Source organism: Apodemus sylvaticus, chromosome 2, assembly GCF_947179515.1.
Source record: "Apodemus sylvaticus chromosome 2, mApoSyl1.1, whole genome shotgun sequence".
Classification (NCBI taxonomy): Eukaryota; Metazoa; Chordata; class Mammalia; order Rodentia; family Muridae; genus Apodemus; species Apodemus sylvaticus.
In genome coordinates this window covers 123798187-123822136 of record NC_067473.1, presented here as the reverse complement: position 1 = coordinate 123822136, position 23950 = coordinate 123798187, and the positions used below count along the sequence as shown (strand labels likewise).

At 42.1% G+C, this 23950-nt stretch overlaps 1 protein-coding gene across 3 annotated transcripts in view; it reads left to right on the top strand.

Annotated features, from left to right (window-relative positions):
* Adamts9 (ADAM metallopeptidase with thrombospondin type 1 motif 9) overlaps positions 1–23950 on the top strand; it is a 171390-nt gene that overhangs the window by 20334 nt on the left and 127106 nt on the right. For all 3 annotated transcript variants that reach the window (XM_052174356.1, XM_052174353.1, XM_052174352.1), the window contains exons 4-11: positions 9487–9776; positions 12424–12507; positions 12609–12724; positions 13770–13810; positions 13926–14031; positions 17100–17246; positions 18820–18961; positions 20988–21092. In XM_052174356.1, the coding sequence (XP_052030316.1) occupies positions 9487–9776; positions 12424–12507; positions 12609–12724; positions 13770–13810; positions 13926–14031; positions 17100–17246; positions 18820–18961; positions 20988–21092 (1031 nt within the window). The remainder of the gene's footprint in view (positions 1–9486; positions 9777–12423; positions 12508–12608; positions 12725–13769; positions 13811–13925; positions 14032–17099; positions 17247–18819; positions 18962–20987; positions 21093–23950) is intronic.

Sequence of the window (23950 nt, the reverse complement as noted above, 5' to 3'; positions counted from 1 at the left end):
AGAATGATTAAACCCTGTTGGTTCCCACTCACACACTGGAGCTTTCCGCCCCTGTAACATCCTGGCCTCGCTTAACTCTCTCTGCACCTGCATTCTACAAGTGTGGCACTCTCGGGAACTATCCATGAGGGTTTCAGGGCTTTTGCTTTCTTCCCTTTTCCCCTTGCCATGTTGCTTTGTTGTTTCTTGCTTCTTATTCCTCTGACCCAATAGAACTTCCTCTCTTGGAATTTTTAGTCTCTGTTTGAAGGCTTCATTATGTATCTCTGAACGTGACCCCAACAGAGGGGATCCTAGCTCCAACTAGAACTAAGATGACAGAGGCTAGTCAACTCTGTGCTGTGCCCTCAGCCCCCAGGTCAGGTAAGACATGATGGTGTTTGTTGTAGTGACTCAGGGCAGTGATTTTCTTGTTTCTAGGAGAAGGGAAAGGCTGCTATTGGGATGTAAAGTGAATACATTAATTAATTAATGGAAAAAAGAAGAGGTCTCTTCTGTATCAGCATGATAGCACCCATTATGTCCCAGTGTTAGTGGAGGTATTTACTGCTTTCCAGGGCCCTGCTCTAAGTGTATTTGATGGACCATCTCCTTCAATATCCACAAGTCCCCGTTTGTATGTTTACTACTGTTATCTTTATTTTACTAATGAGGAAACTGAGGCAGGAAATTGTTCAGGGAAGAGCAGCCGGTGGGCTAGAGCAGGAGCCCAGACCTGACGCCAGTGTCTGATGGGGAAAAAAATGATGACTGCCAGCCTTCCTTCCCTCCGCCAAGCCCCAGTGGAACAGAAGGGAGTGGGGCTTTGCACTTGAGGCCTCCCTTTGGTCCTTGCCATGTGATTCCTCAGCCCACCAAGACCATGAAGTAAGTCACAAGGTCGCTCTGTGCGCTAAGAACACTCGGTTAAACTTTGATAAGCATGCGAAAGTGCACAGCAGTCATTAACCTCCCAACTCGTAGCATTAGTGTTTGGACTGGCGCCACTCGGCCCCAGCTGGCAGAAACACTTTGGTGAGTAGCCATTCAGTAACGAGGGTGTGTGTGTGTGTGTGTGTGTGTGTGTGTGTGTGTGTGTCTGTGTGTCTGTGCATGTATGTATGTGTGTCTGTGTGTGTCCATGTTCACGTGTGTGTATGTGTGTGTGTGTCTGTGTGTGCCCATGCTCGTGTGCATGTATGTGTGTGTGTCTGTGTGTGTCCATGCTCAAGTGTGTGTGTGTGTGTGTGTGTGTGTGGTTTCTCTAAAATAACTTCAATTCTTTAGTAGTGCAATGAGCATTACCTCACACTGTAAAATGAAACTTACTTAAAATACTTTCAACAATGTATGCGCAAATATCACCAACATTTTATTGTAAAAATTTTTTTCATAATGATACATCCTAAATGTTTACAATATTAGATTTTTAAGAGTTGAACTCAGTTATAAAATTGCTGTGTGGTTACTTTTGTCCTTTTTAACTTACTTAGGCATGAAATAGGTACTCGAGACAATGTCTTAAACTTCCAACTTATAAGAAATGTTTCTTATAAGTACTTTCTTATTTAATTCTCAAACACCCTTGAAGTGGAAGCAGGAGTTTTATTTTGGCTTGTTTTGGTTTTTTCCTGCTCGTGTGGGAGATGGAAGGCCGCCCCCAGTTCCTCTGGTCACACCCCTCTTACTTATTCCACAGTAAGGTACGATGATGTCAGGACCGAGATGTGGCGTGCCCTGCTCATTTGCCCTGCCTGTGAGGACAAACATTGTTGAACTCATTATCCCAAGCCAGAACATTATTTTTAAGTGCACTTACTCACTCTACCTTAAATGGTTCCTTTTAAAATCTAAAACTTGTATTATACTTTTATGACTGGTTTAAAAATAGCAAACAGGAATAATGACAGGATTTATTTACTCCTTCCTGTGCACCAGGCAGGAGTTAGCTTGTTGCTTTCATAAACGCCCATTATCCCTCAAAGGAGCCGTAAACAGACACTGTTTTTCCTTGGTCTGTAAGTGGGAGAACAGAGAGATAGACAGGGATGTGCCCAAGGTCGAGTGGGGCTTCTGTGACGCCTCCTAGCACTGTGTGGGTTCTTAGAGCCCGGGGTGTCTGGTGTCAGAGAAGTGTTAGCACTTTCCTTTTGATGGCATCAAAGCCAAAATGATTGCAAATGCCAGCACTAACTTAGCTTTAGTAATTGCCCTTAGGAACTGGAGTACCTAGGCTGTAGTCACAGGAAAGACAACTGACTGGGAGAAAGTCTCTCTGTCTCTGTCTGTCTGTGTGTGTGAGAGAGAGAGAGTGAGTGACATGTACACATGCACACGCAAACACACATACACACACATTTCATTTTGTTTTGTTTTATAAAACACGGTCTCATATAGCTCAAGCTGGCTTCAAACTCCAAAGCCTCCTTTCTCTATTTTCAAAATACTGAGATTATAGGTATGCACGGCCACACCTAGCAAAGACTCTGTTTACATGCACATATGAGATTTGTATTGCTAAATATTACAATTTCTCAGACATGCCCTTGATTCTTAGAAGAACCAATACACTACTGCAGGGTTTCAATGAGGTCAGGTTTCTTATGAGCTACTGGACAAAGTAAATGAGCATAATTCCCCAAGACTGCTTAAAGAAAGGAAGACATATAAAACAGTTCCTTGTTTTTGAGGCTTTTATTCAAACCTCAGGAGGCAAGGTGGCACTTGGAAAACAATTTTATAGCTGTAAAAAATGTAAAATGTAGATATCGCGTGACCTAGAAGTTCTACTGCTATATATATATATGTATACATAGATGTATATGTATATATATACGTATATCCACATTTAGAACAATGATACAACTTTTTTAAATTTTTAGGATTAGAGAAGAACATTAAGCATTTTGCAAACAATTTTACAGCTGTTCAAAATGTAAAATGTAGAGTTGTCATGTGACCTAGAAATTCTACTCCTGTATATGTATGTATATGTATATTCACACACATATATATGTGAAAACAAAATACACCCACCCAAATACCAGCTTCCTTCAATTGATTTGCTGGCCATCCACCCAGATGTCAAATAGACAAGCATGTTGGTATATTCCTTGGGCCATTTGGCAATAAAAAGCAACAGAATACAGATGTATGCCTCAACATGAAAACATTAAATGAGGTTAAACAATCCAGGTACAAAATGCTACCCAATGTATGAATCAGTTTATATGCTGTGCCTGAAGAGGTAGACCCATAGATGTCAAAACACAGCTTCTTAGTTGGTAGGGCCTAGGAACAGGGAACACTGGGGGAGTGACTGCTGACAGGTATAGGGTGTCTCTTGGAGACAGTGAAATTATTCTCAAAGTAGACAACAGCAGTAATGGCTCAATTCTATGAATAGATTAAAACATACTGAATTGGGCTAAAGGAGGGAGAAACTCAGTGGTAGAGTATTTATATATTATAAATGAGGTAATGGGCACCTGCAAGAGCATATGCTCACACCCATTATACATTTCAAAGGGATGAATTTAGTGGTATGTAAATCTAAATGAAAATGTTATCAAAAATTAATGATAGATATGAAGCTACTTATGAGGAAGGAATTTCGCCAATACTTGGCCATTTATACCACACTTTGCATGAAAATAAAATTAATTAGTCCATGTTTATAATGCATAAGCCAAGTGGCAGTATAATTTACTGAAACACAACCCTTGATTCTGTCATGCTGGAAGACCACTGAAGAGCAGTGTGAACCTTGTTTTTAATCCTAACAGGGTTCTCCTTGGCTCAGAATTACCCTTCTGTTTTGAGGCTAGAGAATAAGTAGGTGCATTGGCTTGGTATCTCTCTCTCTCTCTCTCTCTCTCTCTCTCTCTCTGTCTGTCTGTCTGTCTGTCTGTCTCTCTCTCTCTCTGTGTGTGTGTGTATGTGTACCATTTCTAATGCTAAGTCATCATCACTGTTGTTGTTTGTTGTTGTTGTTGATTTTTTGAGATGGATCTCTCTGTATAATCCTGACTGTCCTGGAGCTCACCATTTAGATCAGGCTAGACTAGAACTCATAGATATTCTCCTGAGATTCTCTTACCTCTACCTCTTGAATTCTGGGATTAAAGGTATGCATCACCATGCTTGGCTCTAATGCAACATTTTAAATAGCTTGCTAAGATGACCAGTGTGCTAAAAGTTAGTTGGGCTAATTAAATCAATAGATTAGGTTCTAACTCCTGAGGAGGAAAAAGTGAAGTGGGAGAAAGGCTGAGGAGTATCACATGTGAGAATGTATGTGTTCATTTTGTTATGAGGAAGTAATTTGGTTTCTGCAATTTGGTTTAATTTTTATTTCACTTCTTATTTATTTGTATTTGGGAGGAGTAGGCTAGTGTGTGCTGGTGTGCTTGTGGGATGAGTGGGCTACGGTGTGCCTGTGAGTCAGAGCACACATTTCCAAAGTCAGTTCTCCCCTCCTACCATGTGGGGCCTGGAGATCAGGGATTCCCATTCCTAAGTTCTTTCTGAGAAGAGTAAATGTTTTTCTCCTGAATGCTTAAAATAGCGTGCTACAGTTTGGTTGTAGCTACTTTTTTTTTTTTTTTTGAGAATTTCATGTGTACTGTATTAATCTGCTTCCTCTCCTTCCTCCAATTCCTTCCAAGTCCCTCTCCTCAAACTTGTGACCTCTTATTCTTTAATTATAATTGCTACACACACACACACACACACACACACACACACACACTCCCAGGTAACTTTCACTCCCTGCCCTGTTTCCCACTCCCCCCTTCATGGTGCCTACATGTAGCTATTCCCTTCTCTGTGTCACCTACTCCCTCTCCTGCTGCTTCTCCACCCCACCCCACCCCGGTGGTTCCTTTTGACCTTCCTGGCATCTGCAATTACTCCAAGCACACATTTATTTACATCTAAAGATTTGGAACTGAGATCCATGTGAAAAGACGTGGCATTTATCTTTCTGTATCTGGGGTGCCTCATTCAGTATATGATTTTGTTTGGTTGTTTGGTTGGTTTTGGTTTTCAAGACAGTTTCTCTGTGTACTTCTGGCTATTCTGGAACTCATTCTATAGGCCAGCCTGGCCTTGAACCCAGATTTGCCTGCCTCTGTCTCCTGAGTTCTCAGATTAAAAATGTGTGCCATCATGCCTAGCTTTTATTCAGTATAATATTTTCTAATTCTATTTACCTGCAAATTTCATTTGTCTTTGCGGCTGAATATGTTACACAGTTTGATTATCTGTTCATCAGGCGAAGGACATTAGGCTGTTTACATTTCCTGACTATCATTGAGTAGACTAGCTATGACCTTGGCTAAGCAAGTGTCTGTGGAATAGAGTCTGGAGTCCCTTGGGCATTCACCAACCAGCAGTCTAGCTGGTCCACATAGTAGATCTATTTATAGATATATTTATAGATACATTTTTGAGAATATTTTATCTATTTATAGATATGTTTTTGAGAATTGTCTACACTGATGCCCATAGTAACTGGACAGTTTGCAATCCTCCCACTATGAATGCCCCCTGTCCCCATAGCCTTACCAGCATTTGTTGTTGTCATTTTGTTGAGTTTAGCCATTCTCCCTGACCTAAGATGAAGTCTCAGAGTAGTTTTAATATCAGTCTCCTAATTGGCAACGATCTTAACGCTTTCTGAGATATTTCTTAGCCATTGTCATTTCTTCTTTTGAGAAAAATCTGTTCAGATCTCTAGCCCACTTTTTAATTGGCTCATTTGTATTCTTGACTCTATTTTATTTTAGTTCTTTCTATATTCTAGATATTAATCAAGAATTAGATGCATAGTGGACAAAGATAGTAGGCCTTTCTCTTCACTCAGTTGACTAGTTCTGTACAGAACCTTTTTAGTATTATAAGGAACTATCTGTCAATGATTGGCCTTAGTTCCTGGGAAAAAGAATCCTGTTCTGAAAGCCCTTCCAAAAGTTTCAGCCGAGTGGCAGAATGTGAAATCAGCTTATAAAATCAGTAGCCTTTCTATACGTTAGCAAGAAACACCCTGAACAGAAGATTATAAAAACAGTCCCATTCACAACAGCTTCAAAAGCTGTGAAATAAACCTAACCAAGGCAAAAGACTCCAAGTCTCTGCAGAAAGAGATGGAGGAAGATACTGGGGGGTCAGAAAGTGATCCCATGCTCCTGGGTTAGCAGAATTAAAATTATGAGGGTGACCATTCTACTGAAAGTCATTTGCAAATGTAATGCAATCTTTATAAAAAAAAATCCCCATAACATTCTTTATGGAAGTAGAAAAAATTCCAGATTCAAATGGACCCACAAAACCCTGATAGCAAAAGTAATCTTGAGCAAAAAAAGCACAATGCTGGCGGGATTATAGCTCCAGATTTCTGATATATTACAGAGCTATCGTAATAAAAACAGAGTGGTACTGGCCAAAATAAAATAGATCAATGAAACCAAATGGCAGTCCTGTGAGTAAGTGCATGTAGCTATGGGTATCTAATATTTGACAAAGATGCCGGAATATACACTGTGAGAAAGACAGCATCTTCAACAAATAGTTTTAGGGAAGCTGAATGTCCACATGAGGAAGAATGAAATCAGACCCGTATCTCTCACCTTGCACCAAAATTGACTCTAAATTAATCAAAGACCCCAGTGTGAAACCTGAAACACTGAAGCATAGAAGAAAGCATAGGTTGTTGGAACTGTCTTTCGGAAACAATGTTGCTGAGTCACAGTTCTCTGAGCATAGGAATCACTCCATGAATGTATCAGTGAGTGTGACCATCATCAATGTCTTGGGTTATAGACACACAGGAAACCCTCCCGTCTGCTTTAGCACACTGAGACTAAACGCTCTCCCTCCTCCTCGGGCACTCCCCTCTTCCTGTTCTCACTACCTCCCAGCCTGAACCAACTGCTCCTTTGCTTTATAGCTCTACATGTGTTCAGAGTCTGAGCATTTCATATGTCTACAGTAGTGTAACATGTAGTCTTTAGTGACTGACATCTATTATTAGAAGGCACTGTGATGAACTTTCAGCTGTGTAACAGAAAAATGAAAGTTCAAATTAGAAATCTGGCCTTTTCAATAAACACAGGGACCCGACCTCAGTGCCTAGAATCCACAAAACAAAGAAAAGTCTGGGTGTAGGGGTGTACACTTGTGATTCCAGCAGTGGAAAGATGGAGACAGGCAAATCATTGGCCAGCCCGTCTTGTCTTTTGGGTGAGCACCAGCTACCAGGGAAAGACTATGTTTCAAAACTAGGTGGAAATATCTTAGGAACTATATATGAGGTTCTCTGCTCTTGTCTACATTCATGTGCGCATGTGTCCTATCCTTACACCCTCCTCAAAAGAACATTCACAGAGATCATTAAGCAAGGAGTATTGCCTACAAAATAGATGAATTATTGTCTCAATGTATGGAGTAATTTTACATTTCAACATGTCTCATTCACCTAATGCAAAAGTCAATCTCTCTTAAAAATTGTCCACTGCTGTTTTGTTACCTGTTCAGATTCCCTTTGGTATGGTTAATCTTCCGCTATTGAAGAATGCTGCCTAAGGACCAGCACAGTTTAGGATGCTGGTCAGGTATGTGCCTGAGTCCTTCTACCGGTGGTCACTGCTACGTAACTTTGGCAGGCTGCTTGGCTTCTTGATACTAATTTCTTTATCTATAAAAAGAAAGGTCATTTTCTGGGTTTGAAAATTATATGAGATTATGTGCAAGCCTAAGAGTCACAAAAATGGCAATGCCTGACCTACGTAAGATGCTAATTAGTATCTGTTCTGTGTTCATCTGGTGATATGAAGCTTGGATGACAGCCTAGCCCATATGGCATTGATGTACCGACATTATACATGAAAGAGAAACCAGGAGGACATGTCTAATGGTGCAGGCTCTCGTGTCCCAGGTTTCGAGTTAGCTTGTATTCTCTGTAGTTGAATTATACAGCACAGGACCTGTTTGACAGTTTGAAACTTTTTCACCATTTTAATAATCAAAATATTTACTTTGGCCCAATGCATGTCCCAGGGATAATTCTTTAAGCAAGTGGTTATAATTGTCAAGTACTCAGGCCAGTCAAATATGAAACCACTTAGAGTGTATCCTTTCGATTCCTATCTTTGGTATGGATGAAAGCAATCATTTCTCAGGTCCTAGGCACAGAAGCACACTTCTTAGTCATGCAATTCTGCTTCTTTATTATAACATGAGTGCACATTTATGAGCAATAAGCAAGGCAACTGATTAAATCAAGTTTTATTCAAAGTGTGTTTTGGTGGGCTCTTTCATGTTTTCTGTTTGTTCTGTGTTGGTGATATGGAAATTGAATGATGCATTTCAAAGTTTGAGCTTGTTATGAAGTTCTTCAGAAGCAGTTTAAGCCTGGCTTCCACGGGTGTATGCACACACCTAGGCCTGGGCAGGACAGAAGAGTCCCTTTCCCGAATAGCTTACAGGTCCTTACAGGGCTGCTGTGCAGAAAATCCGGAACCCAGGAGCCCTGAAGATGCATCAAGCTGCCCTGGCATAAAGTGTAGTCCCAGCTCCTAGCCCACAATCTGCCCTGAATCTGCTTCCTTCCCTATCACTGAAATAAATTAATTGCCAGTCCAGAGACATCAAATAGCAGTAATTCTTCTATTTCACTATGATGGAGACCTGGTAAAGGAATAGGACATTTTATTCTGTTTTCTAGTGTCTTTTACATTCTCTGTTAGCCTGTTACCTCTCAGAGCTTTCTCTGCCGTCTATCATTGGATTTCAAAAAGACAAATGAACAAACAAAAATCATTTAAAAGGAATTACAAGGCTTTTGTTACCCAATGGAAGGAGACATATGCTGGGTTCCCTTAACCCTGGCCTGATAGTCTAGGTTAGTCAGTATGCATCTGTTGAAGCTTCCCAGGGAAGCTAGTTCCAGATGTAGTCATTTCAGTCAGACACACAATGGTCGTTTCAGTGACAGTATGGCTTGGGTTCTATTTATAGAGTTCATAGTTTATAGTTTATTTTGTATGTCATTTGAGTATAAAGGCATTTATTTACTTATTTGTGTGTATGCATGTGGGTGCATGTATATGTGCATCCAGGTAGACATGCACATGTGTGTATGTGTCTGTGTATACTTGTGGAAGCTAGAAGTTAATGTTGGGTGTCTTCCATAGTTGTTCTACATATTATTTTTGAGAAAATATCTCTCATTGGACCTGAAGCTCACCAATTTGGCTATACTGGCTTACCAGTGAATTTCAGGGGTTCACCTGTCTGCCATCCCAGTCATGGAATTTCAGGTCTCAGAACCATCCTGGTTTTCTATATCAATGCTAGAGACCCAGAGTCAGGTCCTGGTGTCTGGACAGCTAACAGTTTACTAACTGAGCCATCTCCCTAGTACCTAACGGCATCATTTTAAACCATGTACAGTTTTTAGTGTTAGTAGAGACTGACGTGTAACAAATGTCACCTGATTTCTTACAGAGCTCAAAAATAGTCACAGTAAAGACAAGCAGAAAGCCAGAATGCGAAAACGGAGGAAGAGGAATAGCCTGGCTGATGATGTGGCACTGTTAAAGAATGGCTTGGCAACAAAGGTGCTCTCTGGTCATAGCAACAGGACAAATGGCACAAGGGACAGACGGAACCACAAAAGAACCAAACGCTTTCTGTCCTATCCACGGTTTGTAGAAGTGATGGTAGTGGCTGACCACAGGATGGTTTTATACCATGGATCAAACCTTCAACATTATATTTTAACCTTAATGTCAATTGTAAGTATACCAAAGCGAAGGGGATTCATGACCTGACTCAGTGTGCTGTTGGAGGCCATGTTCTCTTTTCCATTCTGCTTGTAGCATCAATTGGGGCCAGCATTTCAGCCATTCAAGGGAATGACTGACTAGAGTGTGTGGTTATTCACTGGCTGCCTTTTTATAATAATGGTAGTGGATATCAGAACTGAGTGTTGGTTCTCCTCTGACTATTGCACTTACTACCTGAAAAGCATTGTTTGGCTTAGGTTGAATTATCATCCTCATTTTATAGATAGGAACACTGACTCTGGATGGCGTTGTGTCTGTGCCCGCGGTCAGGCTCGGCTAGCAAGGGCCTCAGAGGCTCTGTGTGACCTTCAGCTTGTGTTTGTTTTCTGGAGCTGCAGGCTTTCTGTCTACTTAAGGAGCTTTGCACAGCCTGGTGGTACTGTGCAATGTTGGTTTGGAATCTCAGTCATCCATGATGCTTTTTAAAAACATATCTGCCCAGTCTAGCATCTTACTAGGGATTATAGTCAGGTTGGCCAGGGGAGAAGCCCAGGAATCTCTGAATTTTTCTGTTCCTGCATTACATTGGAAACACAGTAAATCTCTATGATTCGAAAATCAAATAGAACCTGACACCGAACGTCCTTTTAGGTTCACACATGTTCCCTGCACCTTCCCAGGAGCAAACATTGTTAAAGTTCCCACTGCTTCTGACCAGCACAGTCCAATATAATCCCATTCATATTGTGAATTTTGAATATTCTATTAGTACATTTTAAAGACAGTAACAAAACAAATAAAATTAATTTAATTTGTTTTTGCATCCATATACTATCAAATCAGTAATGATGGTGAAAGAGTTTATGTAAGTGTTTTCCCCACTAAACTTTCAAAATCTAGTTCCTGCTGGTTCAACTAACAATGTATCCAAAATCGTCGGAAAAGCTGCAGTGATAGCACGGCTGGCAGAGCGCTTCCCTCTCAAACATAAGGACTTGAATTCAATCCCTAGCACACATTTCAAAAAGCACACAGGTTGTGTGCTCATGTAATCCCAGCACTGGGAAGGCAGAGACAGCTAGAGCTCGCTATCTAGCCAAACTAGCCTACTTGACAGGCTCCCAGCTAGTGAGAGATTTTGTCTCAACAAACAAGGTCGATAGCTCCTGAGGAAAAATACTCCCCCGTGCATACACAGCTGTGCACTCAAATGCACACACACACACACACACACACTCTTCATTATATGCATTTGCACTAGCACACATCAGAAAAAAAATCTTGCACCAATGTTAAACACACATAGAATTTCTTTTCACTCTTTAATCAAGACAACATAACAGCTTTTTACATGCAGGGCAGTAAAAAAAGTTCAAGGCCAGCCTGGTCTACAGAGTGAGTTCTAGGACAGCCAGGGTTACACAGAGAAACCCTGTCTAGAAAAACAAAACAAACAAAAAACAACTGTTTACAACCTAGAGATGACTGACAGGCCATGGCTGTCCATAGGCTCTGTGCGGGTAACTAATACACCGTTGTACAGAGGCAGTGTGAGCGTTTGCATGTTTGCCGTCCTCAGCAATTCTGGAGCCAAACTCTCCGAGGTACAGAGAAGTGACTTCACATCTTTCATTCAAGCAGAAAGTTAACATTCTCATGTACTCCCTATACCTGGGTTGTTTTTTTTTTTAATTAATCTTACACAGTTGTGCATAGAGATCCGATGTCACTCGGTTTCCTTTGATGGATTAACCCTTCTTTACCTGAAAAACTTAGAAGGAGTTTCCCAGGTGAGAAGTCACCTAGGGAATGAAGATTGCTTCAGGCTGTCCTCTTCCCTCCCCACATCCTGCCCTGCTTCTTGCTCACTGCTGTTGGCCATCTTCCCCTCCTCCTGCCTTTCCTCAGTTCTGTCCCTCAGAGGCCCCGCCCTCTCATACCCAGAAGATAGAGCAAAAACCTCAACAGGTCTCGAAAGCCCCAGCTGCACACCCATCCCACCGTTTCAGGTTGTCAGAGGATTTTGACTACAGACCTGGCTTTTGGGTCAGATGACCCAGATTGTAACTTCTGGCTCTGCAGCTTGCTGCTGTCTAGCCTTAGGCTAGTTACTTTATCTGTCTGAACCCTGTGACCTCTCTTGTTTCAAAGAGATGGTTGTAGCTCCTAGCCAGAGTTTTGCTGTGGGAACTAAGTGTGAATCCAGTTTTCTGCCAGAATCTAGTCTAACATAGCTGACATAAATTGATGATGATGATGATGATGATGATGATGACAGTGTGAAACCAGTTTACACTGCTTGATCATATAAATGGACAATGGGCATGAGGAATGTGTATCAGCATTTATGTGGGAAACCAGGTCTTCACAAGGCAATGGAAAATTAATACGGAATCCTTTGGGACAGATAACTGTTAAGTCATACAGTGATGCAGCTTCAAGGGAAAATACCTCAGAATTTCAATTTGCTAGAGTTCATTTTTATCTAAAAAAAAAAAAAAGAATCCTGCCATCTATGAATTTTTCAACGAGGCTGTAAGTCAATATTTGTACAGTGAACGTTCAGAACCACATGAACCAATTCATAAGAAGTGAATTGCTTATTGCTTACTCAGAGAGCCCACCATTAACTTTGAAAAATTTATCTCGGTTGCAGGTAGCTTCTATCTATAAAGACTCAAGTATTGGAAATTTAATTAATATTGTTATTGTGAACTTAGTTGTGATTCATAATGAACAGGTAATAAAGTTTATTTTTCTCTTTTTTTCTATCTGTATCGGAAATGGCATATCTAATTGGTGTTGTTGCATAGACCAAGAGCACTTCTTCTCTGTGTTTAGGAAGGACCTTACATAAATTTCAATGCCCAGACAACATTAAAGAACTTTTGCCAGTGGCAGCATTCCAAGAAGCACTTGGGTGGGATTCAGCATGACACGGCCGTTCTGGTCACAAGGTAAATGGGTCGATTGCTGGATTCTCGGATCCTTGGTGTCAGCAATGGGAGGGATCCTGCATTGCTGGTAGCCAGCCCTGCCAGGGTCGGTTCTTAGCCTAGTCACTATGGGCTATTTATAGCAGCCAACTCTTTGCTGCTCTGGCTGCCTGGAGCATTGCAGTACTTTTGGCCACATCCCTCGCCTCTGTTTTCCACACACAAGTAGCACTCTCTCCTCTCAATTAGGACCAGCAGCAGGGTCACCAAACACTGCAGCATGTGCCCTGGGGGTGAAAGAGGCACCACTCTGGCCTAGACTGTCTATCAGGCACATGCCACACGAGGACCCAGTCTGTAAGGCATGCCTCAAGCAAATGCCCTTCTAGAGCAGGGAAAGCTGATAATACCCAGCTTGTCGCTGCTGTGTAGGACCTCAGGCTAGTGTTGCCAGCTGATAGGATTTTTCTTTCTGTAAGAAGCCACAAAGAAGGAATTTTTAGAAATACAAACGCCTCTCAATTTTTATATGGTAAGCTACTCTGAAAGGGTGTTTTTGAAATGTACAAGGCAACAGAGAGGCGCTGGCTTATTGGTTTCTCTGATCATGGTTTCTCTTACCACCTCTGACAGTTATAAAGACTCCCATTGTCCCATAACTCCCATTACTGGGGATTAAACCCAGGGCTTTGCCCAGCCCTTGTATGTAGTAGACTTTACAGCTAAACCACAACTCCCATCCTATCATTCCTCTTAAATGAACTTAAGTGCAAATCAGTGAGTGCTTTATAATCCCATGCTATAGGGTATTGAGGAGAGCCTTTCTGGGGCCAGTTGGAGGACATCTAACTGTGCTGTGGATACCCTGGACAGCAATAGACTTCTCCATGTAACCTTTAACTCTTAAATCCATGATTTGCAATGTTTGGGGGGTTGCAAAACCCTGCAATTGCTAGCTAGCCTTGTGCTAAACTCCTCCCTAAAAGGAACTAGAAGTCTCTGGGGGATTCTCTACTGTTGGTCTTTACTCTGACATTGTCAAAGCCTAGGTCTGTTTTGCTCCTAGGGAGGATATCTGCAGAGCTCCCGACAAATGTGACACCTTAGGTGAGTCCTCATGCATGTCCCCATGGCTAAACTGATTTCCTTCATGTTTCTCTTTTGAATCAGAATTGCTTTTGAAAGTAAATCCACGTTGGTTTCTCCCCCTCCCTCCTCACAGGTCTTGCTGAATTGGGAACCATTTGTGACCCCTACCGAAGCTGTTCCATTAGCGAAGACAGTGGATTGAGCACAGCTTTCACAATAGCTCACGAGCTGGGCCACGTGTAAGTCATTCTAGTTACTATCTCCTAGAACTTCGTTTTTTAACAGTGAGTGTTTTCTTAACAAGACTTCAGAGTAGATTTGGCAGGATGGAAAGAACTGAACCTTTGTGAGAAATTGAGTCAAAGCAATCTACTGTCTTCAGGCCCAGTTCCATGTGCCTTTGGTTGAACTGTTTATGTCTGATGTGCAAAGACTTAATAATTTCTCTCCTACTATTGGGGACTCAAAGAAAGATGCATTTTGATTTCTTCTCATAGAGTAAAGGATGAATGAGCTTGGGGAACTTTCTTGATTCAACATATATGTCTGAAAGTTTGCCTTAGCATTTTCGGCAAATCCAGACCATTCCCGATGCCTGTTACACATGGCTAAAACTCAGACAGGTATTATTTAGAACAGCAATACAGCTCCTTCAGAGAAGAAAATGAACAAGGAAGCAGAGAAAGGTTCATTTCCAGATTATAATCAGAACACAGCCATTATGAGATAACTTTCGTTGTTTGTTTTTCAGAGAGAGAGAGAGAGAGAGAAAACAGAGAGAAGACAGGGAAATCAGTGTAAATATACCTGAAATTGTTCTAATTTGGGACCACATTAGTGTATCTCTAAAATAATTGAAGTATATATCATTGATATCTTTAAAATGACTTTTTCAAGAGCATCCCTAGTGCAGTCTAGCTGTATGCTCTCTTTTTTTGGTCAGATTTAAGCTTTGTATAAAGCTAACATTATCAATGAGGAAAGCTTTTCAGGTCCAGTGCTTTTCAAAGACCTCTTGTCCATATTGTGCTATGGATGGAGCAAGGTGTATGCTCTCGCATACACACACATACATGCACACACTCACAAGTCTAATTTATCAAGTGACTTTCTACCCTGTGTAAGAACACATCTTTGCTGTTTTCTCCCAAGGAAACACTAGTAGAGATTTAATGTTTAGAATGTAGTCAACGCTTTTAGTGTAGGCAGGCCGCACAGATTTAGTCAGCATCTCCCTCGTCCTTCTGATTCCCAAGACAGTCATGAAATGCGAAGAATCCTCAGGATGACTTCTATTTCTAGGTTCCCCATGTGAGTAACAATATGAACCTGAACTGACCAAGCTGTGAAAACTCTCTCCCTTACTTGCTTATCTACAAAGAGTAGGGAATTGTATACTCATCCTTAGGTGTCTGTAGGAAGCTGCTTTCCATACCTGTCATAAATACCAAACTCCACAGGTACTCAAGCCCTTTTGATGAAGAGGCATTGGATTTTGGCATCACCTGTGTGTATTTTGCTATATACTTTAAATGATATTTAGATGACTCATAATACCTAATACAGCACAAATAGCTGTTATGTTACATTGAGTCGGAGGGAAAAGCCCATGCCCATTCAGTACAGAAGCAAGTTTGTTTTTCCCCCTAAATACTTTCCATCCACAGTGAAGGGAACCTGTGGGTGTATGATTCATGGGTTCAGTGGGTGAATCGTACTGTTCCCTGCATCAAATGAGTGATGAAATGGAACATCCAAAACAATGAACACACATTCCAGTATAGAATGGCAGTGAACAGTCTCGGTTATTAACGGTCAGTAAATATTCAAAAATTAGTTATTATATCCCCAGCAGTGAGCAAATGTGCTTGTTTAAAAAAAAAAAAAAAACAAGCTTCTGTTTATTTGTATGAGGAAATACATAGACTCCATTTTACCTGGTTATGTTGACTTGGGAGTAGAGGGCAGCTCCTGTCCACCACAGAGGAGCAAGGTAGGGTTGTGTGCCTTCCTTGCTTGAGGTGTGCTAGAACCAGTGTTGTCTGGACTACGTAGCTAGCACCTGCAAGCTATGTAGCTTCTTTGAAGAAAAAGGGTTGTGCAATATTAAAACCTTTTAGTCAATTCATCTAATAAATTCCATCTCTACTGGAAAACTCAAAAACCCACATTTTTTTTTAAGAAAAAAGAAATAGAACACAAAAGAATTAGTGGAACACACACACAGGCTTTAGTCCCGATTTTTCTTTTATATGAAACAGGTCTACACTCTGTTTCCATCTCACCTACACTTCCTGAGTTCAGCATGAACTGGGGAAGGGAATTCCTCTCTCGGTGCTAAATTAACCACATGCTCCATGTTCTGATTGACAGCAGCCTTTCCCAGAGAGAAAAGATGACCCCCTGACCTTGTCAACTGGTGGATAATTGCCTGGGCTGGAAGGCCATATGGGTCATGGGGGGGGGGGGGTTGCACGTTGAGGAAATGCTATCATTCCCACCCCCCACTTCCTCTGATGAAGCCAAGAATGGAAAGTATGTGTGAAGGACGCTGCCACAGCCCAAGAGGACACTGGCGGTGCTCCACAGCCTCCCCTCAGGCAGAAAGAGAAAGAGTTTAAGAATCTTTTTATTCCTTGCTTTTCAGGAAGCCAGTTCCTATGAGCTGACATTGGCATGTGAATGCCTTTGCCATTTCTACCTTCAGCTGGCTGGGCATATATGCCTGTGGTCTCTGTGTCATTCCCTATAAGTTTATGCACACATTTTATATACCTTCATAATGCTACTTTACTTGATAAACACAGCTATATCACTAGTCACCCTGACCAAAAAAAAAAAAAAAAAAAATAGGAGATGTAAGGCCCACAGGGATCCTCTATTACAAAGTGCTTGGCTTCCATTTTTAACACCAATTTATTCTTTATATCGGCAACATCCTGCCAAAATCTTGTTCTATGGATTTCCCTTTAGCTGTCTACTAGCATTTCCAACTAGTGTAGTCTAGCACCAACTACTGTACATTCAGAGCCTCTGCAATTCCAAAATGCATACTTACACCCATCAAATGGCCTGTGCATGCCTTTCTGCATTCACTAAAGGCATTTATATCAAATTTGATAAAAAATCCTCTGGTGTTCTATGCTCCATCTAAAATTGTCTTATAATTTATTCTGCTCATTCAGATTCTTATCCACAGCTCAACAGGTCATTAGTCATACTTTCTTCTTAGATTTTGTTAAGCAATGATGCCAGCATGAACCATTGGTGTGTTATGACATTCTCACCATTGCTTTGTTGACTTTAGGTTTAATATGCCTCACGATGACAGCAATAAATGCAAAGAAGAAGGTGTTAAGAGCCCCCAGCATGTCATGGCACCAACACTGAACTTCTATACCAACCCCTGGATGTGGTCAAAGTGCAGTCGGAAATACATCACCGAGTTCTTAGAGTAAGACCTAAGCTCTCTTTTAGTAACAGTCTCTAGTGCATCCATTCTCAGCCTGTGGATAGCAACCCTTTTGCATATCAGGGGTTGCATATCAGATATCCTGCATATCAGACATTTAGATTATGACTTATAACAATAGAAAAATTACAGTTATGAAGCAACAACAGGATAATTTTATGGTTGGGAGGGGTGTCACCAGTATGTGAGGAACTGTAAGAGTCAGCATTAGGAAGGCTGAGAAAGGCTGCTCTAGTGTCCGTTCCTGTATGAAGTAACCCATGAAGGGAAAGAAAACACAGAATCTGGCATTTCTTTTTGTCTTGTTGTTCTTGATAACATTCCTTGGAGGAGGAAAAGAAAATTTACTCTATAACATCTGTTAGTTCATAGCCTTGCCAATGTTTGGAAGATTACAAACTGATCTGAGCCTAGAGCAGGGTTAGTAAAGGGACTATGCAAATATTTCTGTGTTTGTGTAAATGCTTTGAAATTTATTCAGGCCTTTGGAGAGTGCTCTGATGATGAAGGGCCCAAATATTTATGTACTGCTAACCTAGTAATCGAGGTTTGGGAAAGAATGGGGTAATGAGGGGTTGCCAGAAGAGAGTATGTGGTAGAAATACGGGCATTCCCTCTCCCTCTCCCTCTCCCTCTCTCTCTCCCTCTCCTCTCCCTCTCCTCTCTCCCTCTCCCTCCCCTCTCTCCCTCTCCTTCCCCTCTCTCCCTCTCCTTCCCCTTCCCCCTCTCCCTCCCCCTCCCCTCCTCCCTCCCCTCCCCCCCTTCCCCCTCTCCCTTTCCCTCCCCTTCTTCTCCTCATCCTCCCCCTCCCTCCCTCTCCCTCTCCTTTTCCCTCCCTCCCCCTCCCTTCTCCCTCCCCTCCCCCTTCCCCTTCCCTTCCTTATGTCCTTTCTTTTTTTTAAGGTTCCTTAAAGGCCCAGTTATGTTACATAACTGTGTACAATGCGCACACATCACCGACTTAGTGGTCTTCTTTCCCAGAAGTGCAGAAGGTTAAGCAATTTGCCTTGGGTCACTGGTTTATATTTCTGCAACCACAGATGGAGAGGGTTTTCTTAATCAGAACTTAGCTGGTGCAGATTTTCCAGGAAAGACCTTTGCAGAAACCTGGATGAACTGGAGGGCTGATGTTTTCCTTCTAAGCAGGTGGCTTGAGATTCTATCTTGCTATGAGTCATTGAGCCCTTACTTATTGTTCAGCAAACTTATTAAATACCTTGTGCTATAGACCAGGCCCAGCGCAAAGATAATCAGACATAATTGTGGCCTTAAGATGCTTATTGTCTATTGGGAAGGATTGAAAAACAAAATGACCCCTGCAGGAGATTAGTGCTCCTTCAGATGCTATATCCCCAGGTCGTATCAAATATGTAGAATATCTTTCTACAGATAAACAGTTTTCTATTCTAGACTTACCCTTGACCTAACCATGGATGAAGAGAATAAAGGCCGAAAGGACCAGTCCTTGCTGCCATTAGGTGCAGGAGTGGCCTTCGCCTGTCTCTGCAACCCTCTAGAACCTGTCTCACCAGCTGTATGTCTCTGATTCCCATAGCACTGGATATGGAGAGTGCTTGTTGAATGAACCTGAATCCAGGACATATCCTTTGCCTTCCCAACTGCCTGGCCTTCTCTACAACGTGAATAAACAATGCGAACTGATTTTTGGGCCAGGCTCTCAAGTGTGCCCATATATGGTAAGTGCTCCCAGTAGTCTCTGCCCTTAGCTGTTGATTCCGGACTTGTTTATGGTCACCTTTTCCCACATGATTCTCACTCTGAATCAGTTAATTCTGAAGGTTCAGAATAAACTTGCTATCAGTGGTTATGACTGTGCAGAGTTTCTGAGGCTGTGGTGGGCTCAACAGTTTAACCTGGGTTTCTCATTGCATTCCTGCGACATCGCAAAGGAAAAATGGCATTGTGACTTGCAGAGAGTGGGAACGAGAGCCCCAGGTTGAGAAGGTCAGCTCATTGCTCTCCTTGTATGCTCTTCGACTTGTAAAAGTTACCTCAGTTAGGGACTCCTCCATATCTGTACAAGGAATTCATGAGCCAATCCTGGCTTCCTGACATAACGTGTCAAAGGTGTTTTCTCTGACCAGCTCGGTCACTTCTGATCATCATCTAGCTGGCTGGGTGGCAGGGTGGTATTTTGATGTATGAGGTAAAGATCTGTGTAGATAAGAGGACATGTGTTTTGTTCTTGGGCGCCTCAGACTGTATCTGTGGGAATGTATGTTAGTTTTGCCAAAGAGGGCCTTCAGTAATGTTGGTGGGTTGGGAAATAGAGGGATTCTGTGAAAATGATTTAAAAGTTCACATAACTCCATCTAAAATGATGTCTATTTCTCTGTCACTCATACAGAAATAAAGCCATTAGGTTGGGCATGATAATGTTGAGGCAGAATGATAGAAAACCATCCTGAGGGCATTTCAAATGATTTTCCCTTTCCTGGCTCCCCACTCCCCAAAAGTCCCATAAGCCCTCTTCCCTCCCCCTGTTCCCTCATCCACCCCTTCCCACTTCCCTGTTCTGGTATTGCCCTATCCTGCTGCACTGAGTCTTTCCAGAACCAGGGCCACTCCTCCATTCTTCTTGGACATCATTTGATATGTGGATTATGTCTTGGGTATTCCAAGTTTCTAAGCTAATATCTGCTTATCAGTGAGTGCATTCCATAATTGATCTTTTGAGACTGGGTTACCTCACTTAGGATGATATTCTCCAGCTCCATCCATTTGTCTAAGAATTTCATGAATTCATTGTTTCTAATGGCTGACTAGTACTCCATTGTGTATATATACCACATTTTTTGTATCCATTCCTCTGTTGAGGAACATCTGGGTTCTTTCCAGCTTCTGGCTACTACAAATAGGGCTGCTATGAACATAGTGGAGCATGTTCAGATCACTCACCTTCACTGAGAGAAACCAAGGAAGGCTGGAGCCAGGAATTGAAGCAGAGACCATGGAGGAGTGCTGCTTATTGGCTTGCTCCCCAGAGTCACAGATGCTTACAGGATCCCAGTGAGCCCTCATCCCTCTGACCCTCATTCTCCTCATCATTTACATGGGAGAGAAAACTGACAAAGGATCCTCATCTCAGGCTACTTCTGGCAGTCCCCCTTTTATAGTACTATATCTCTCGCCAGAACAGAAATGTGTCTTGGGTAGCTGCATTTTGGAATATGTAATAATGATAAGTATTTCATACCAAGAAAAAAAAATCCCTTTGCAAGCCAACTTTTACCTCCAGCAAAGTGTGAGTTGAAAGAGATTCTTGCAAGAACCCAAGGAGCTGAAGAGGTTTGCAGCCCCATAAGAAGAACAATAATATGTACCAACCAGTACCCCCCAGAGTTCCCAGGGACTAAACCACCAACCAAAGAGTACACATGGAGGGACCCATGGCTCCAGCTACATATGTAGCAGAGGATGGCCTTTTCAGACATCAGTGAGAGGGAGAGGCCATTGGTCCTATGAAGGCTTGATGCCCCAGTATAAGGGAATGCCAGGTCAGGAAAGTGGGGGGTAGGGGATACCTAGCAGGGGGAGGGGGCATGGGACAGGGAGTTTTCGGAGGGGAAATGAGGAAAAGGGATAACGTTTGAAACATAAATAAAGCAAGTATCTAATTTAAAAATAAAGAAAAAGAAAAGAAGAAAGGGCTTCTTGCCCTGCATGCTTACGCCATGTCTCCTTTTTCCCTGCGTGGAGCAGATGCAGTGCAGACGGCTCTGGTGCAATAATGTGGATGGAGCCCACAAAGGCTGCAGGACTCAGCACACGCCCTGGGCAGATGGAACCGAGTGTGAGCCTGGAAAGGCAAGTAACATCCTGTGTGGCCACTCCTCCTGAGACAGTGGATGGAGCCTGTTTGGTATGGTGGCAAATACTATATTATGGTGTGTTCCAGCATATGTATTCTTTTGAGGATGAAGGCACAGCTTACAATTGAGTGCTGTGAAACAGTTTTAACACACAAACCATTTAGTGTGTGGTGATTTTTTTTCCTCTTCTGTGAATGGCATTGGAAAGCTATTATGGTTGAGCATATTAGAATCAAAGAAATGCCATGACCCTGTAAGCCTAGTGTCTGCATTCTGTTTTCCCAGGCTTCTTACCAAGTGTGTTGTTTTTCTTTTATATAGTGCCATGGTGTTGCCTGGGACATATCTTAACCCAGATACTCATGAGCTGGTTTTGGTTTTAATGATTCCTACCAGTTCATTAATATCTAAATAAAAACTTACTGCTTGTGAGGGCCAATGATAGCAGGGTTCCCTGCCTTTAGGTCTATGATTGTTCTGACCTCCCGCACTTGGGGTGTACCTATGGACAATGGCAGTGGTTCCTCCAATTCCTCATCCCACCCATCCATCTGATGAAAGAAAGTCTTAGCTCTAGGCCCACGTGGCTTGTGTCTCACACCCTGGATGCAATCTGTGGGGGCTGTTCCCAAAATTCTTGTCTTTCTTAGCATTTCTTACCTTTTCTCTGTCTGTCCATTTATTTTTATTTTATTTTACTTTACTGTTCCCTTTGAACAGTTTTGAATATCTGAGTTCTTGTGCCTCTACTTTTACGTTGTATATTTAATGATATCCAGGATGTTTCCTTGGAAGAAGAACTAAGAAATCAAAGAGAATTTTATTCTCCCACAACTGATTTTGCACATAGGGAACTGAAAATAAAACAAAGCAAAACAAAACAGAACAAAACAAAACAAGAATTTCCCAAGATCAGTCAAGTCATCTGGGGAAGAGCTGCCCCAATCCCTTCCTGGGTGAACCCTCCCTCCCACAGCTCTGCCTCTTGCTTCTGGGGGGTGGGGTGGGGACCGTGGATTGCTTGACAGACCCTGAACTCACCCCTCTGAGTGATATCCCTTTTCACGGATGGAACATGAGGTCTCTGTTTTATGACTCGTTTCTCAAGGTGGCTATAGTGAAAGGAAACAGGATGTGGAAAGCATCTGGTCAAATCGTATTTCTAAAGATGGTTTTGAATTAAGTTGAGGATAAAGTCAGCTCACTCATCCTCTGTCTTCCCCAAGGCTGGGTCCTAAAACATTAACTCAAAGGGCAGCTTTCCAGAGTAAGAGCTTAGCAAGAAACAATAGACATGTTAGCTTCTGGAACTTTCATCATCTAAAAAGATAGATAGATAGATAGATAGATAGATAGATAGATAGATAGATAGATAGAAGATAGGTAAATAGATAGTAGATAGATAGATAGATGATAGATAGATAGATAGATAGATAGATAGATAGATAGATAGATAGAAGATAGGTAAATAGATAGCAGATAGATAGATAGATAGATAGATAGATAGATAGATAGATAGATAGATAGAAGATAGATGATAGATAGATAGATAGATAGATAGATAGATAGGAAGGATATTTTTGCTCAAAAAATGAATTTATTTTTTTAATTTATTCTTTTTTTATTCACTTTACATCCCACTCACTGCCCCTTCTTCTGGTAAACCCCTCCCACAATCCTTCTGCCCTACCTCCTCCCCTTCTCCTCTGAGAGGGTGAAGCCTCTCCCTCATATACCTCTACCCTGGCACATCAAGTTTCTTCAGGGCTGGTCACATCCTCCTCCCACTGAGACCAGACAAGGCAGCCCAGCTAAAAGAACATATCTCACATGCAGGCAACAGCTTTTGGGATAGCCCCCACTCCAGTTGTTTAGGACCCACCTGAAGACCAAGCTGCACATATGCTGGGGGTGGCTAGATCCAGCACTTGTATGCCCTTTGGTTGGTGGTTCAGTCTCTAAGAGCCCCAAAGGTCCAGGATTAGTTGTTCTCTTGTTCCTGCTGTCAAGTTCCTAAATCCTTTGGGGTCCACAATCCATTCCCCCAACTCTTCCATAGGAATCCTTGAGTTCCATCCACTGTGTGGCTGCGGGTCTCTGAATCCCTCTGAGTCATCTGCTGGGTAGAGCCTCTCAGAGGCCAGCAATGCTAGACTCCTGTCTGCTAGCATAACAGAATGTCATTAATAGTGTCAGAGATTGGTGCTTGCCCATGGGATGGGTCTCAAGTTGGGCTAGTTATTGGTTAGCCATTCCTTTGGTCTCTGTCTCATCCCCTGTCCCTGCATTTCTTGTGAACAGGATAAATTTTGGGTCAAAAGGTTTGTGGGTGGGTTGTCCCTATCGCTCTACTCGGGTTCCTGCCTGGCTACAGGAGATGGCCTCTTTAGGCTCCATATCCCCAATGCTGTGAGTCACAGCTAAGCTTACCCCCATTGATTCTTGGGAGCCTCCCTTATCCCAGGTCTCTGTCATGTCCATAAGATGCCCTCACATCTCCACCCCTGTCAGTTGTAGATTTCCATTCATTTTCATGGCCATCTGGCCATCTTTTTTGTCACTCCCCACACCTAATCCTGAGACCCACTCCACCCCCTGTTCCCCTCCCCACCTCCCTCCTACAACTATTTTATTCCCCCTTCTTTTTTTTTAATTTTCTCCATTCATTTTTATTACTTGAACTTCTTTTTTTTTAATTAGATATTTTCTTTATTTACATTTCAAATGTTATCTCCTTTCCTGGTTTCCCCCTCCTCCCCCTGCTCATCAACCCACCCAATTTTCTGTTTTCACATTCATTCTGTTAGCCTGTTAGCCTGTGTCTTTTTATTTGGGAACTGAGTCCATTGATGT